The sequence below is a fragment of the Leucopleurus acutus genome (assembly GCF_964270905.1).
Source record: "Leucopleurus acutus genome assembly, chromosome: X".
NCBI classification, from domain to species: Eukaryota; Metazoa; Chordata; class Mammalia; order Artiodactyla; family Delphinidae; genus Leucopleurus; species Leucopleurus acutus.
The window spans coordinates 95,022,817-95,040,845 of NC_139148.1; the positions used below are offsets into that span (position 1 = coordinate 95,022,817).

The following is an 18,029-nucleotide window of genomic DNA, read 5'->3' on the forward strand; positions in this document are numbered from 1 at the left end:
TGTTTTGAAAATCAAATGAGATAATATATGTGAAAGTGCTCCGAAAAGCGCGAAGCACTATGAAAGTATAAGAGCTCATTATTTTCATTATCATCATTAGTATTACAGAGCACGGGAGAGCTTTATAGAAAGGCGAGGCAATCTGGTTCAGAGTAGGGAGAAAGGAGGAGTTCAAAGAATCCTTTGTTTTGGGGTGGTTGGGTTCTTTGCACGTCTTTCTTTCTGAAGAAAGAAAAAAACTTAAACAATCAAAACACAGAGAAAAGGAAGGAACAGAGAGCCACTCTCCTGCAAGTAATCACCATCTATTACAGAAACTCATCAGCCGCTCAGCTCTTCTGATTGCAGCCGCGGTGGGCAGCGAGAGGCAGGAAGGCAGCAGAGAGAGGGCACCTTTTGTGCTTTGTTAACTGAAGAACCAAGGCCCAAGTAACTCTGGGAAATGATGTGCCTCTCTCCCATCTCTGAGTTTTCTGTGACCACTTGAAGTACCAATTGTCTCACTCATTTTCCTCTCCAATCATTTTCCTCTCCAGTCTTCTTTGCCCTTCAGCCCACAAGATCCAAACAAACCCCCCCCCCATGACTTTTTTTTCTTTTTTTCCTTCCCTTCCTGAGAATTGCAGGTTAGGCTCACTCTAAGCCCAAAAAACCAGTCCATTCCATGGGAAAGACCAGTGAGATCAGTCATTTGGGGGAGAGTGGGGGGGGGACTGACAAACAGCTAAGTGATTCCATTTTCCACCTTGCCATGGCATCTTTTGGCATTGGGGAACCAGAGCCTATTAGTCTTCAAATCTCCCTAGAGGGGGAAGATTTTGATTGGAGGGCATTTATTTTCACTAAGTATCTCATGATGTTAATTAAATACTTTATTCTTTGGCAGCAGCTAAAGACATTAAATTTCTGTTCTGAGCAGAGATATGTCACAGTCATAGAAACTGAAAGAAAAACTTCCTTTGAACTACACTATTGTCTTTATCAAGTGTGCTTTAACAATGCATAAGCTACCTACTATTTTGTGTGGCTTTATCAAGTTTCTAATACTGGGGAGATGGATGATAGTGGTTTCTCATAGCGATGCTAACATTCTAACACTAAGAGTAACACCTGTTATAGTTTCAATCCAGGATTTTGCAGACTCATTAGAACATCAGAGCTGGAAGGGCTCTTAAAGATCATCTAATCCAATTCCTTCATTTTACAAATGAGAAAATTCTGGCCAAGAGGGATTTAGTGTCTTGTCCAAATTTACATAGCTACTGGGGCTTCCCTGGTGGCGCAGTGGTTGAGAGTCCGCCTGGCGATGCAGGGGACACTGGTTCGTGCCCCGGTCCAGGAAGATGCCACATGCCGCGGAGCGGCTGGGCCCGTGAGCCATGGCCGCTGAGCCTGCGCGTCCAGAGCCTGTGCTCCGCAACGGGAGAGGCCACAACAGTGAGAGGCCCGCGTACCGCAAAAAAAAAAAAAAAAAAAATTTACACAGCTACTTAATACACTCTAGACATTTTTCTTCTTGGAATTTTCCAAAATAGCTCACTCTGTTCCCTACCAAGTTCTTGTCATATTGTTGTTAGGACCACCCACAAAGAGATAACAAAGGTGTGGTTCGCAGGGTGGAAAGGGTAAAGTGGGAGGGGTATGGCTGATTTCATTTTTCATTTTTCCCAAATCATCCTAATGTGGGGAGGATCCAACTGTTAAAATGCAAAGATTATAAGAAAGGGATGTCATATTAAGCCATCTTCAGCCATTTATCCCTGATCCTGAATTAGTTCATCAGAGTAGTTGGTCATGTATTAGATGATCTGAGGGAGAAAAACAAGGACTTGATGATGTTGACAATCAGCTAGGATAGTTTTTGTCCAAGGAAGAAGGACAGTAAAAATCTGGACTATGATACCCTGGGCAAAAGAGATTACTGTCAAAGTGAGGATCCTGGGCTCCCAACAATCAGCAGGAGAGTCCCACGTGCTTGGGAAGCAGATGAGATTTACTGTTTCTTGAGCACCTACTGTGAGTCAGGTATTGTTCTAGGTACAATACTCGCTTCAGTTTATTTAATCCCCACTACAGTCCTGTGAATTAATACCATTATTCCTAAATCTTAGATTCTAGCCAAAGTCTGCCTAATTCTTGGAACTTGTTAAAATATCCCAGTCCATACCTACCAGTCCATACCATTTGAGGAAGGAAGTGGTTATAGGAGACTCTGCCAGTGGAAAAGGGAGCACAGCTAGGGAGTAGGCAGGCCCTAAAGTATTAGTTCCCTTATTTCACGATAGTGTTGACAGCCAGATCTACTCACAGGCGACAACACTGACAACACAGCTGAGGAAGTTATTCTTGGCATCATGAAAACACTTCACTCTAAATGGGCCGGTGGGGATGGTAAATCACTACGGAAAAAAGAAAATCAGGGGGTCATGTAATGAGGCAATTGTACTGAAACATGACTTCCCAGAAATCAATATTAACAAGGCTATAATGGGCTTGTGTTTTTACATACAAAAAGAAAAAATGTACCTTATAAAGTAAGCAAATCCATTAATAGATAGCAGGGCTATAAGCAAGGCAAGGCAGACCATCACAGCAAAGGCAGGGTCGATGCCTGTAGAGAGGAAGAGGGAGAATGGCATCAGAAAGGCTGTAAATAAAGGGCACCACTGAGTGACTCCTCGTGCTTTCTGGTGACTCTAAAATCAAGCTGCACCTACCTAACTTAATTCTATTTTTCTCCAGCACAGTCTGTCTTGTTGACTTTATGGACACAGAAAGCAATTTCACTGTTCTGAAGCAAAACCACTCACCACTCTGCCAATAACAAATCACATGAATTAAGGCTGACCCGGGTGTTTCTTTGGAGAAAAAAAAGTCCACGAATGGAAAACTTTGAGTACTTTAAGTTGGACAGCAATAGAGTTCTTGAGAATAAATATATTATCTCATCTGCAAAGGGTATTATGTTGGCTTCATAAAATAAAAGGCCTTTTTAATTCACCTGAGCCCATAGACCTTGTGAGTTATAGACGAAAAACGTAACACTTGTCCTTCAAGGGTAAGTCTGTTTTTGATAATTAGTGTTTTCACTAGGATGTAAATTGTCCTCTGTAAAATCTAAGTATTTGGATAGATTACTAAGATTTCAGAGGGAAATATATGATGAGGCAAGTAAAGAGATAGCTGGGTATGTCATGCTAAAACAAAATAGAAGTTGAAGTCTATTTCAAATAGATGCATTTGGTTTTAGAAGGGTGTGGGGTACACTTGCATAGGAATAGTATAGATCCTTCCAAATTTCCCCTCTGGCTCTCAGAGATTGGATGGAGTTTCCCCTCTTCCACAAACTAGAGGAGTTCCATCAGTCAATCAAATGCAAGTATACGGGATGCCAACTGTGTTGGGTGGTTGGAGGGTATAAGAATTATTAGCTCTGGTCCCTGCCCTCAACGAGCAGTCCATTTGGGAGGAAGAGACACAATCAATACACAAGAAACAACTGAAAAGCTATTTTGTGCTAAGCTGTGAGGTACAGACTTTTAGTTCAACGGGAGTTCAGAGAGGAGAGGGTGGAAAATGGTATTTCTGTGGTGGAACCTGATTGAAAGGATTTGGATACATCAAGGGAAGGACAGGTGAATTTTCTAGCAGGGGGAACAGTCACAGATCACAGCCTACAAAAGACCAAGAAAAAGCATCATGCCTTCCTCTTATTAGAAAAACCTCTTTGGGAGTGGGATCCTTTTAAAAACAGGTAGGGGGGGCTTTTAAATTGTGGATGGTTATTTAAGGCTGCAAAGTACCTATCATTGTCCTTATTATTTTAAATTAACTATGTAGAGTGCCAAGATGTTTATGTCACCTAAATGCAAATGACTGATTCTATGAGTGTCCCAATTTTAAAATATGCCTCCTCCTAAAGAGGTTCCCTGTAACCCAAGCTGAGCCAAACTGACTACCATTGATTTTCCACTCCTTACCTCCTTGGCAGATCTTCCCTTCTGCAAACCAGCATTTTGCATCTGCTTGAGGGGGCCTGCCACCAGGGAAGTGAATTGGGGTCTCTCTGAATCGTAGGAGTTCTGCTTCCATGTCCACAGTGTAAGTACTGTGGAGTTCCCATTCTTTCCAGTTGGTGTCCAGGATTACATATTCTGAAATTCCATTTCCATTTGAATCTGTCCTTATCAACTGGTTGAATCCATAGAACTGCATGTTTCTGGAATGCTGAACCAGGCTGGCAGCGCTAGCCCGTCCATTTTCTTTCATAGCATTATTCATGGCTTGTGCAATAAAGTAAATTGAATTGTAGATGGTTCCAAACAACGGTGAAACCTAGTTTTAAAAATTACAATTATCTTGAGCCCTAGTCACCCTAGAGCAATCTCAGAGTGTATTCCAAGCCTGTGTTCATTATTAAGGGCTGCACGTCTGAGTGGAGGTGAGCTATGAAGACCCAGAGGAAAAAAAAAAAAACAATTGTTTCTCAGGACTTGCTTGGTTTCTCCCCTGAATATTTTCTGTTTTTCTCCCCCAGGCCTTCACATCTTTAAATATATCAAATATGACAATTTTATGAGCAAACCAAGTCATACACAATATATTTTTATGCTCCTAAACTAAGATAGTGATTTAGAGTTATAAAGGGCATTAAAAAAATAAGTATGAAATAGACAAGAGGCACGCAAAGGAAATTGACCAGGTTAATTACTAGTGCATTATGCACGGTAAAATCTTTTTTTAGACAAGAGGCATGCAAAGGAAATTGACCAGGTTAATTACTAGCGCATTACGCGCGGTAAAATCTTTTTTTTTTTTTTTTTTTTTGCGCGGTACGCGGGCCTCTCACTGTGGTGGCCTCTCCCGTTGCGGAGCAACAGGCTCCGGACGCGCAGGCTCAGCGTCCATGGCTCACAGGCCTAGACGCTCCGCAGCATGTGGGATCTTCCCGGACCAGGACACGAACATGTGTCCCCTGCATCGCCAGGCGGACTCTCAACCACTGCGCCACCAGGGAAACCCAGTAAAATCATTTGGTTGGCACTACTAGAGTGGTAGGTGTATGTGGTAAGACTATAAATAATGTGTCTCCACAGTCCAGGTCTGTGTCCCGACTTAGTTCAAAATGGCTATTCTCGGGCTTCCCTGGTGGCGCAGTGGTTGAGAGTCCGCCTGCCGATGCAGGGGACACGGGTTCGTGCCCCGGTCCGGGAAGATCCCACATGCCGCGGAGCGGCTGGGTCCGTGAGCCGTGGCCGCTGAGCCTGCGCGTCCGGAGCCTGTGCTCCACAACGGGAGAGGCCACAACAGTGAGAGGCCCGCGTACCGCAAAAAAAAAAAAAAAAAAAAAGGCTATTCTCCTAGACACGTGCTCCCCAGAGAAAGTGAACACTAGAATACAGTTTTAAACATATACCCCAACTCATACACATGCAGACATGCACACTGACACACACACCCACAAATACAGAGCCAAATGTTGTGTATAGAGAAAGTAGGTTTTAATCAAGAAATCCCATATCCTATTGCTGTGCTAAGTGGCAAAGCTTTGGTGAGAAGCCACTGTAAAGCAACAAGGCTGCTACAATGGAAAGCATGACTCTTCCTCTCATATAAATATGGTAAAAGCAACAGCATTTGTGTCCTGTGTCTGATACCCTGCTCATTAACCTGGTAAGTTTATTTTTGGAACAAACCTTGTATTCTTTTCACAAAAAGGTGGGGAAGAAGAGCAAATGATCCCTCCATGCTTCCTCCCACACTGGCCATGGCTTCGTGGCTTTTCACATTTCACTTCTAGGATGGAGTTCAAGAAAGCTATGGTGATGCCATTTTACTGAGCTTCAGGGAAAGCTGATACTTGCTACTTTGGTTTCATAAGGTCTAGAAAGCTATCCTCCTGTAACAATCTGCATCTGCATAAAAGGGTTTAAAATTGAGTGAATCATTTTTGTGTTAGAAATACAAGTCAAGATGCAGAGTGGTGTAGCAGCTAGCAAGACACTGCCATGCCTTGTAAATGTAGAGCAGAGGGTTTTCAACCCTGGCTGCACATTACCTGAGGGATGTCAAAAATACTAACGCCAAACACAACCCAGCCAACAAAATGAGACACTTTAGGTTAGGAACCCAGTAATCAGTATTATGAAAAGCTCCCCAGGGATTCTAATATTCATACAGGGTTCAAGACCAACAGTATAGAAGAAGACACACTGGCCTGAGGTCTTTTCCTAATGCCAGTATGTTGGGCGAGTTACTTATTCCCTCTCTCTGGACTTCAGTTTCTTCCTCTCTAAAATGAGGATATAGAATCATGAATGTCTAAACCTTGGGAGTCATCTGGTCTAGCGATCTTACTTCCTAGATATGAAAGAGAGACCCAAAGAAGTTAAGTGATTTGTCAAGGTCGATTAGCAAACACTTAGTCCTGTCCAAAATAGTCATAAGATTTTGGTCCATGCCAAAATGTCCTTGAGATTTGGTCATATTTAGTCCTATCCAAAATGTCCATAAGACATTTGGTCCACACCAAAAGGTCCTGGAAATTTGGTCCTACCCAAAATGTCCATGAGCATATTTGGTCCATGCCAAATGGTTTTGGAGAGGACCAAATATCAAGGATCTTTTGGCATGGACCAAATGTCTTATGGACCAAATGTTGATGGAAGTTTTGGTCAAGACCAAATATCAAGGACTTTTTCGTGTGGACCAAATGTCTTATGGATATTTGGGACAGGATCAGATGTCCTGCAGTGGTCATGGTCACTCACCTAGGCATAAAATCAGGACTAGAACCCAAGTCTCTTGGTTCTTAGTTTATTTTAGCATTCTTGGTTGAAATAGATGTTCTCCGTGGTCTCTTCTAGTTCTAAACTCCTGTGAAACTTCCCAAATCTTGATCTAGTCCAGGGAGCAAATTTAGCTTGCAGACTTTTTTGTTTGGTTTGCTTATAGTTTCTTCTTAATTTCTCTGATCTTTTAACATTGGTGTGCCGCACAGCTCAGTCCTTGGTCCTCCTCTCTATCTACACTCACTTCCTTGGTGATCTCATCTGCTCTCATGGCTTTAAATACCACTCTATGCCATAAATGTCAGGTTTACACTTCCAGTTATGACCTGTTTCCTAAATTCCAGTCATATAGTCAACTGCTTACTTGGTATCTCTACTTAAATATTAAGTTTCAGTGTACCCAGAATCAAACTCCTGATCTTTACCCCAAATCTTCGTGCTCCATTTATGAGTTTTTCCCATTTTTGTTAAAAGCTACTCCATTCTTCCAGTTGTTCAGGCCAAAGACCTTGCCCCAGTAACAGAGCATCTAATAGCAGAGCAGAAATCAACATCTCAGTCTCCTGAGTTTTATTCCAATGATCTCCCTTCACCACCCTGCTTTAACACACACTATAGATATAGGCATGGTGAATGGATGACATGTGCTGCCACCATGGCATCCACACTTAGTTGCCTAGCACACACTGAGGTCCCTTCAAGGGTTTTTACTAACTCCCCTTCCTGACGTTCTCAGATGTTCCATGTAATTGTATTTAGGATTGCTGCAAGAGTCTGCCTGTTTACTGGGGCTTTGGTAGGTTATGACGATAAGTGAAGGCTGGAAGGTAGAGTATAAAATCAATACTAGTAAAACAAATGAGTAAAAAACCACAGGGCAGCAAGACCCTGAGAACAGGGAGAATGCTAGTATTCTGTTTTGAAAGGCACAGAGCCTTCTGGGAAAGGGACTGCATCTAACCTACAACGAAAAGCAAAGATTAAAACGCTTAAAGACATCATCCTCACCTCTGAGCTGACCCATCGCACAGAGTTTTCAGCTGGCCAGCCTATGCTGCCCTTGGTGCTCTCGGATTGACCCCTGCTAGAGCTGACTGACAGCAACTCCCCAAGATGAATGAAACCTGAAGCTTGTTCTTCAGGATTCTCCAGCCTCCACCACATACCACACACATACACACACATGCACGTGTACACACACATGCGCGCACACGCGCGCGCAGAGCCACAGAAGTATGGTAGGGGGACTTGAAGCTAGGAAAGAACATAGCTGTAGCAATAGCATTTGGTTGCAAAAGAGGGGCTGTCACTATGCCCCGCTCTTGCTGTGAGGCCTTAGATTTGTGTTCTAGCTGGTTTGTGTTGCCATTTTACCTGCTGTGCCTTTCAGCAATGGTAATTGCCCCTTCCCATAAGCCAAAGGCATACTCTGTTAGCGTTGGTAACAAAAGCTCTATAGTTGCAACTGCTGCAAATAATGAGAAAAAGAGATAGAGGATTGGACAAGGAAAGTAAGGACACTCTTTACAACCCTCTGTCTTGGTTTCTGACTAGGTTCTAAAGAAGCAAGACAGGATTGGCAAGACCTTCTGTCGGGCAGATGGCCTTGTTATATCACAGGCCAGAATGGTGAAACCACTGATGACTCAGTCTATTGGTTTGGAGTGCTGTATAGACCTGAGCCTGAATGAATGAATGAATTGTGAATAAATGAATGATAATTGAAACTTATCTTTCATTATTATTCAGTGACTTTAGCTAGCTCTACCCTAGGCATTTTTGGAGCTTGTATCCAAGAGAACAAGGTCTGGGTCAGGAGCAGTGATATTTGAATTTGTTCAGTTTAATGGTGCATGGTGTCATCAAGTTGACTATCATCAGTTCAGATTTACTGTGCTTAAAGGACACAAAACGGATTTCCAAAGAACTTTGTCCTTGGAAGTGTACATTAAAACACCTGGCTTGGAAAACACCACTTGAAGGACAAAATGGCAACATCACCTTTGAACAAAAAGCCAGGTGCCTACAGAGACCAAGAAGCCAAAGGGTAATTGAATTCTTGTTATCAAAGGTGGTACCTCCAATAATGCATGATCTCAACCCTTGGACTTAGCCAAAAACTGTCTAATAGCCTAATCTGTTTGATATGATGATACTCATGAAGATAACACTCTTATTTTACATAGAATGCAGTACAAAGACAATTGTAGCCACTGTGAGCTGCAGGCAAGCTTTTCTGACAACCTGTCTAGTGGGCCCCATCCTGGAATGTTCCAGTCCTAACCACATAGCCTTCGGCCTAGCATCCCCCTGCCAAGCACCCATATTTATGGTAATGGAAAACAATAGGTGTAGGAGCTTAAGGTCCCCCGGGCTGGCTGAGAAATCCAGAGGATTTCTTTTGCTTAGCCAAATAAGGCCACATTTGGAAAAAATATCCAAAATGTGTGTTCTAGCAATATGCATTTGTAGCCAATAGAATTTCATTGAAAACAAGCATTGGGAATACAATGAAAGAGAAGAATGCAGGAACTAAAATCTTATTTCAGAAGTCTTTTTGTGCCAAAATATAAAGGTACAAAGTGATAATCCTTGCCCAATCATGCTGAGACCAAATTAGGAAGTTTTTCACTGATGTCCCACCCCCGCAATCTCTCCATTCTGATTTATTTTTCTCTTTTCACAGGTCTTCATAAAGCCCTATCACCTCCTATATCAGAGGAAAACAATCCATTCAAATCAAAGTATTAGTCACTTAGCAATGTTACTGTGAGTAAAGCACTAGACATGGGACACGATGTAATTTTTTTTAAAGGCTAATGTGTGGTTAAATGGTCAGGTTGTATTACTTCAGGTAGTAGACTTAGGTTGGAATCCCAGCTCTGCCACTTGCCAGCTGTATGACCTTGGACAAGTTACCTTGAGCCTCAGTTTCATCATCCATAAAATGGAGTTGATAATACCTAATTTGTAGGCTTGGTCTGAGGATTCAATGGAATCATTTACGTAAACTACCTGGTGCAGAATAATCACTGACTACGTGATAGCTGCTATTGTTTGCACTTAAGAAGAGGAACACAGGGCTCTCTGGTAATATCATCATGGAAGTTAGTGTTCAAGACCCTAGTCTCAGTCGTGAATTTGTCACAAATATGTAATAGAGTGCCAGCTTTGGACCCAGTGTCCTTAGCACCCTGAAATGGTAAAACTGTTCCCCTTCACTGGAGGAAAGATCTTGCTTCTATTTTGTTTTCCATTATATCACCAGCAGAGTGCCAAGGCCATCATAATAATAAAAATAACAACATTAACAATAATAATGAAAAACATTTATTGAGGAATCATTAGGTGCCAGGCAAGCTCTTTATGTGTATTAACTTATTTAATCCTCACAACAACTCTATGAGGTAGGTACTATTATTATTCCCAATCTAAAAATAATGAAAAGAAGATACAGAGAGCTTAAGTAAGTTTACAACAGTCTACCTTCAGAGCCCATGCTCTTAACTACCATGTTATATCTGAGCTTAATAAATAAATGCTAAGTTAATTCATGGACTGTCATTAAACCCACCAATAAAAGAATATCATATATACCTTTTGTAACTTCTTTTTTTCCTTTCATGACTTCCCGATTAATGATAGCAAAATCAAGACTTTTTTCCTTCACTCTCTTCCTCCTCTCAAACGTCACTCCCAAACAACAAGGAGAACAAGAAACAGAAACAATAAACCACCATATCTAATGGCACTAGAAGACAAGTATAATCTTGACCACAGAATATGAAGATAGAAGGCTGCTACAGGAGTGATAACTGATTTAGCAGAGTGGAGGGTGATTAAATCTAAGTATCTGAAGAGGGGAATATTGGTAAGCAGCAAGCACATTTGCTCCCTGTGAATCCTGGAAAGACTTAGGAATTAGAGGCACTATGTACAGAAGTGGAGGTTAGGCAGAGCACGAAAGAGGGATGGCTTTGGATGTCTGTGTAAGGAGCAGTTAGACTTCTGCCATCCCACTTGTACTAAGGAGAACCAGATCTCTGCAGGAAACAGGTTAAACTGATTCAGAGCAGCTCTAGAGCTGGGACACTTGACCCAAATGACAGTGAGAGTGAGGTGGGCCATAAAAAAAGAGCGATGAAGTTAAAGTCTTCATACTTAATGATGAGAATCCCAGTCTACTTCCCCCAACATGGCTCCTAGAATAGTGACAACCAGGATTACAACTCCCAGGAAGGAGGTTGAAACATTCTTCTCTGAAGAAAGTGACTGGCTCAAGAGGCAAGATCTACAGGTATTGGGGGGAAAAAAAAAAAAAACAACAGCTGGCAAGCCAATTGCCCTATACCAAAGCCTACAGGTCAACATAACCACCATGTACATAACTTTCAAATTCTCCTTTTAAAGCTTCACTCTTAAAAACATACAGATAGCCAGGATCATCAGACATTTAAGGAAAGCTTCCAAGATTAAATAGAAAGACCAAAACAAAGAAGCATGAAAAATTAGGAACTGAGGGAAACACAAAGAGCAGAAGAAGACTTCAAAGAAATTATAATGAATATCTTCAGAGAAATATGAGAAAATACCATATTCAAAAACAGGATGCTATAAAAATAGAATAATCAAACAACTAGAATCAATCATTGGAACTTAAAAATATGATAGCAACAAAATTTTTTTAATCAGTAAAAGAGTCAGAACACAAACTTGAGGAATTCTTCAAGGAAGAAAAGCTTAAAACAAAGATATGGGTGATACAAGAGAACTAATAATACAATTAAAAAATCAACCCAGGCAATCTTCTATCCAACTAATAATATTTTCAGAAAGAGCAAAGACAATGTTGTTGAGGAAATTATCAAAAAAAATAACATAAGAAAATTTTCTAGGCAGAATGAGCTTCTAGATTGTAAGGTCCCACCAAATACACAGCATAATACATGTCAAAGACCCAAACATAATCATGAAATTTCATTACTTCAGGAATAAAGAGTTAACCTTAAAAGTTTCCAAGGGAGATAAGGAGGAGTGAAAACAGGTTGCTTCAAAGGATCAGGAATAAGAATGACATTGGAGTTCTCAATACCTACGGTGGAAATAAGAAGACAATGTGCCATGTCTTCAAAGTGCTAATAGAAAATAATTTTTAACCTAGATTTATATATTTAATCAAACTATCAATCAATAATGAAGCTAGAATAAAGACTCTCAGTGCAAAATTTCAAAAGTTTACCTCCTGTATACCTTTTTCAGAAGCTACTAAAGGATGCGCTCAACGAAAATGAGAGAGTAAACAAGAAAATGGGAGTCATGAGAGTCATGAATAGTGAATCTGGCACAGAAGAAAGAGAAAGCGAATTTCCAGGGTGATGAAAAGAGAGATCCTACCATAACAGCTGTACAGCAGCCTTAGGGAACAACAAGTTTAGATTGGAATAGGAGGACAGAGAGCCTCAGGAAAAACAAATGAAATTGATAAGGGATTTAACAGATTTTACTGTGTATAAAATTGTTTTTATGTTTTTGTTTTTTTTTGTTTTTTCTTTGCGGTATGCGGGCCTCTCACTGTTGTGGCCTCTCCTGTTGTGGATCACAGGCTCTGGATGCGCAGGCTCAGCGGCCATAGCTCACGGGCCCAGCCGCTCCGCGGCATGTGGGATCTTCCCAGACCGGGGCACGAACCCGTGTCCCCTGCATCGGCAGGCGGACTCTCAACCACTGCGCCACCAGGGAAGCCCTAGTTTTTTGTTTTTTACAATTTTTGAATGGGCAAGTGTATAAACTAAAAGAGGATGCAAACCACTTCTATAAGCAATATAGCCTATATATAGAAATTTCAATTCCACTGGAAGTTATTGGGCAAGGGAGAAATATAGTCATCTTTCTCATACATTTGTTTACTCATTTACAATCTCTCTTTCATTAGAATTTAAGCCCCATAAGAGCAGGAACAAGTGATATGCTAGTAAATGTTGGCAACAGCTCTATGAAAAGGAAAAAAAACTCTTATTTGTAGCATTTACCAATTTCTGTGGTGTTAATGCTCTCAATGCCTGATTCAAGCTACCAACATGATGCCACTGAACACAGCGTTTGGCAAAGAGGCACACAATTAGCTTTTATGAACTGGCTCCAATACACTACTGACAAAAATCCTGTCTTGTTTACTGTTCTATCTGAAGTTCAGCATAGTACATGGCACATGGCAGGTGCTTAATAAATAGTTGTTGATCTGTTGACTCAATAGGAAAAAACAACAGGAGCCAAGGGATAAGCAAACATTGAGCTACATAATTTGATCTGAGAAAATACCATTTGGAATTCTGAAAGTGAGATAATTTTGAAAGCTGGAACTATTGAGCGATTCTGTGCCAGTAATCATAAAACTTCAAGAGAGCAGGAAGTTGAGGTCAGACTGTAACTTAGATGCTAGGTCACCATCAACCAATAAGGTCATCCTGGCCCCAAAAAGAAAAGGTGGAAAGGAAGTAGCTATAAGCCAGGCACTCTGCTAGTCACTTCACACGTATTACTTTGTTTAATCTTCACAATAATCCTAGAAGCTGTAGATCACTAACCCACTTTACAGATGGTAAAATTGAGACTCAAAAATCTAAGTAACTTGCCCAAGGACACGCAGCTAGTAAGAGTGAGAGCTGAGATTTAAACCCGTGTTTGTCTAACTCCTTATCATATGTTCTTTCCGCTATACTAGCTCCCTTCAAAAATACCTTTTAGCAAGGTAATTTAGGAAAAAAGGGGTTTTGTTTATCAGAGATGTGAAAATAATTGTCTCACTCTTTTATCATTCTTTGGTTATGAAAGTAAAGCCAAGGCATGTGCAAAGTGGGGGTGGAAATGTACCCAAAAAAGCTTTTTTTTTAATAAGCTTTACAGTCTTTGTTTTCACTTTCTCTATTTCTTTCTCTAAAGTAGCGTACAGGCTGCCTAGCAACCACACTAATGGCGTCTTTTTTCACCTTAATTACCTTATGTTTTCCACAAGCTCAAAGAGATTGGATCAAACATTAAGAGTAGAAGGTCTGAATTTTTTTTATCAAAATATCTGCTCATACATATGATACACACACACACACACACACACACACACACACACACACACACACCCCTTCCTATTTCCCTCAATCCTGTGATTAAAGTAAAAAGATGACTTAGTCTTTTATCTATGTGATGCGCTATCATTGGATAAAAAGTACAAAAATTCACCATATGATTGCTTGCTTATAAATACACCAAACAACTGGTTTGAGCAATCATTCTTAGCAGTTTGAGGGATTCTTGCCTTTCTTGACCAAATCAATGAATTGTTTTCAATTAAACATGTGTGTGTCTCCTAAAAGAAAGATTTATTACAAACATATCTGTGGCAATAAAGTTTAAATCCAACACTGTTAATATCTCTGCTGGTCACTTTTTTTTATTAGAACAAGAATCTGCAAAATCTTTGTTATCAATACTCAGGACAGAAAGAGATAAGAAAACCTAAGTTTCATCTGAATCATTTATTCAGATAGAGAGGCAGTGCACAGGATAAAGGAATAAATAGTATACAAAAAGGAGAAGATCATGGAGAATGTGAATGTTGGGCACAACCACCAGCCTACCTGATAGCCTTCTTCCTTGCTAATGGAATTTCAATTTTTTGCACACTTTTCCAGCAGCCATAGAGTCAGTCACGATGATCTCATTCCTCTTTCTAAATTATTAGTTTGGGTATGGGTATGGGACACAATTGTGACCAGGAAAGTGTGGGGAGAAGTCTGCTTGAGGAGCATTTGGGCAAGATTTCGTCACTCTTAAAAAGAGACACAAGAGAGGGACATTCCCCATTTTTGTCTGCAGACAGTTGCACTTGGACATGATGTCTGGAACTGTAGCAGTCATCTTGGGACCAGGAGAAGACCCAGATCATGAGGGCAATCTAGCATGCTATCATTATAAAGTGGAAAGATGAAAAGAACCTGGTTCACTGATAACATGACTGAGCAGCTGAATTAACTGACCCTAAAGCCCCCATATCTTCCAGTTTTGAACAAAAAACAACTACTTGGGCCATTTTGTGTTGAGCTGTCTCTTAGTTACAGCCAGAGCATTATAACTAATACATTATAACTAATGTATTAGTTATAACAGAGCATTATAACTAATACAATGTGTTAGCAAATGCTAGAATTTTTAAACTTATTGATGGGCCATTCTGAAAATGACTGCCTTCTACATCTGGCCTCTAACCTATAAAAACCCCCTCTGTATTTTTTCTAATCTAACTATCTTTGGCCTTCCCCTCTTCCTCTCATAGTCCTTGTCTCTTTTGTATTTTTCCCTCTTTGTTTTTGTCTTTTGTCCATTTTTGGGTCCATTTTACTCTTGTCCATTCATTTCCTTGCTTTCATCCTGTCCCCACTGCTTTTCCTTCCACTAGCCCTCAAATGGCTGTGATTTGATCTGAAATACGTTTATACATATATTCATCTATACATACATAAATATTATTTCTCGTATATTATTAGGGAGGAATTCTTCCCCATTCCAAATGATTCCTTTCATACAGAGATAGCTCTACTAACAAAAAACACCTGACCTCTTCAACCCCTTACTCATTCCTTCCCACAAAGGAGTGACTTAATCTGACTGGTTAGTTTGGAAGGAGAACTAAACATGTGTAGCCCAAGCCTTCCTAACTTCTTTCTCTTGGGAGTAAGCTCCACTATGCTCTTTCAGGCTGGACGTTTTACAAAAGGCATGTCCTCACGGGGCAGAAATATAGGGGTCCAGCAATGCTGGTAACTAGATGGAGAAGTCTGATCAACCCCTAGATTCAATACTGGGAAACTCAAATGCATGTAGACAGAAGCCGCATTCTCCAGCACCAGCTTTATCAATAATAATAGTAATATCTTCCTATATACCAGCTCTCCTATTGTTGAATTGGTTCCAAACTCGGGTGAGAAACAAGATTTCTTTTTACTAGGCCCCCTTGAACGGCACTAGTATATATTCAAGTTTTGTTTCCCTGTTCTGAAACACATTTTATTTCTTCTTCATGGCTGTATATGTTATCATTGCAGGTTGCTTGAAGATTTTAAAAAAAAACAACCTCCAATAATGTATCTTTGTTTTATAAATGTTTTCTGCAAACAAAAGGTGTTTTTAATTTGTGTGTGGTTGCCTGCTGTTGACTGAGTTTCCTATGGAATAGAGGCACTTGATAGGAAAAATATTTACCTTCCTGATTTTTTTTTTTAACCTTCCTGATTTTTGAGGTTTTCTGTTCATGATTAACTTGTGAATCTGCACTTACTTGATCTGACTCCAGCTTCTCAGGAATTTCACCTCTAGCTGCTGCCTCCATAAAGGCTTGATAGAAGGTCTTTTCTTGGGACTCCACTGTAATGGTCAACACAGCATCATAGGCTTCCCGGAGTTTTGGATTGTTCCTTAGAACCTGGTAGGGGGTATGCTTATAAGGTAAACTGTAGAGCAGGGCGTCATAGGGAACAAAGACATAGGTTCCATCAGTCATTTTCAGATCGTGAGCCCATTCCAAGAGATGCGTCTGAGTCTCTCCCCCAATCAAGGTCGAATGCATACACATGATGATTACTGAAACCGACAAAGCAGGGAAGTTACGGTGGCAATATGTTAGTAAAATATAGTACCAAAAACTACAGACTGGGAGAAACAAATAATTGTATTATAACCAATTTGTAAATGATATCTATCTTATGTCTTTAGATGAACAAGATGTTGAAACCCTGAGTTGAGGCTGAGGTATTTCAGGGACTCTAATTAGGCAATAGGGAAAAATCAGACACGTCTACAGGCTGCAGAGACTGGTACTAGACTGAAATAAACAAATATAGCAAGTGGGAGGTAGCATAATGAAGAGGCTTTGGAGTTGGAAAACCTAGGTTTATATCCTAACATCACCAGTTACTAGCTGTATACCCTTAGGTAAATTACTTAACCTCTCTCTGCCTCATTCATAAAATGGAGATAGTAAATATGTACTTCGTGGGGTGGTAGTGATGACTGAAGGGGGAATACATACAATGGGCTTAGCACACAGCGCTCAATAAATGGTAGCTATTATTATAACTAAGAATAAGAAGGCTAGAGGGAGAAGATGGGTGATATTCCCATAGCCACTGTTGCTTTTTATTGCCTACCTCCTACAGACATACATTCTAACAGATGTTGACCAACTGTTCCCACCCTTACCAAGGCCATTATAGACAACTCACTCTCTGCTATAAATGCTACTAATATTACGGGTGATATGTTCAATTTTAAAAAATCCAACTTCCCTATCATTGGAATTACTTTGCACTCACTTTAATTCTTCCTAGACTTATGAAACTATGTTGTTTGGCAAGGCTATGCTAGAATAGAGTGGATTAGTGGAGGCCACGGTTGAAGAGTGGCAGCTAGACCATGAGACTGAAAGTCTTGTATCCAATTTCGCCCTTGGCATGCTAAATGAGTTTAGTTTAAGCCCACTTGTGCTTCACTGCCCACATCTTTAAAATGTAGATGCCAATGCATTTCACAGGTACATTGAGTAGTTTAATTAGATAATGCCTGGCAAGTATTCTGAGCTCCTTGAAGAAAGGCAAAGACCCTACTGCCTTTGGTAACTATTAATTATACATGCTTACATGGAACCTTTAATCTCAGGAACTGAGTATGCTTAAACTACGTTCAATGACTGGTCTTTGGTATTTACGTATTGCCTCATCTGTTTTCAAAAACCTTCTTTGCACTTGTTAGATACCCTCAGAAAATTTCCCCTTTGAGCCAGAGATGGTACCCTTTATTTTTTAAGGTGTACCTAGTAAGTTATGAAGTGGATTTAGATACCAAACACACACACCATAACTTGAATTTTCAAATGACCATTAGCTCCTTCAATATAATTACCCTGAGAGGTTCTACACGTATTCTGATGCGCAAACCTTCCTTTGAATACTCTAGGGATATCTTTGGAGCTAGTTCTTGAGCCACACAAGGAATTCAGCCTCCCTTGTTCATCATCACACATTGTATGATGGGAAAATGGAGTGACAGAGAGGTCCAACAAGGCAATGATTGGATTTAGAAAGAGAAACTAGAACCGAAGGCCCCTAACTCCCGAAGTTTGGCTACATCATTAAACATGAATCACTTTGGTCAAATTAATTCAGTAACATGTCCATTGAGGGGAAAAACTGA

General features: G+C 40.4%; 1 protein-coding gene across 1 annotated transcript in view; it reads right to left on the reverse strand.

Moving 5' to 3' along the window:
* The window catches only part of GUCY2F (guanylate cyclase 2F, retinal), a gene marked incomplete at both ends in the record, with an annotated part of 81,434 nt that overhangs the window by 54,822 nt on the left and 8,583 nt on the right, over positions 1-18,029 (reverse strand). Inside the window, 3 exons of the mRNA XM_082864399.1 lie at positions 2,527-2,611; positions 3,981-4,335; positions 16,120-16,421. Coding sequence (XP_082720525.1) covers positions 2,527-2,611; positions 3,981-4,335; positions 16,120-16,421 — 742 coding nt within the window. The remainder of the gene's footprint in view (positions 1-2,526; positions 2,612-3,980; positions 4,336-16,119; positions 16,422-18,029) is intronic.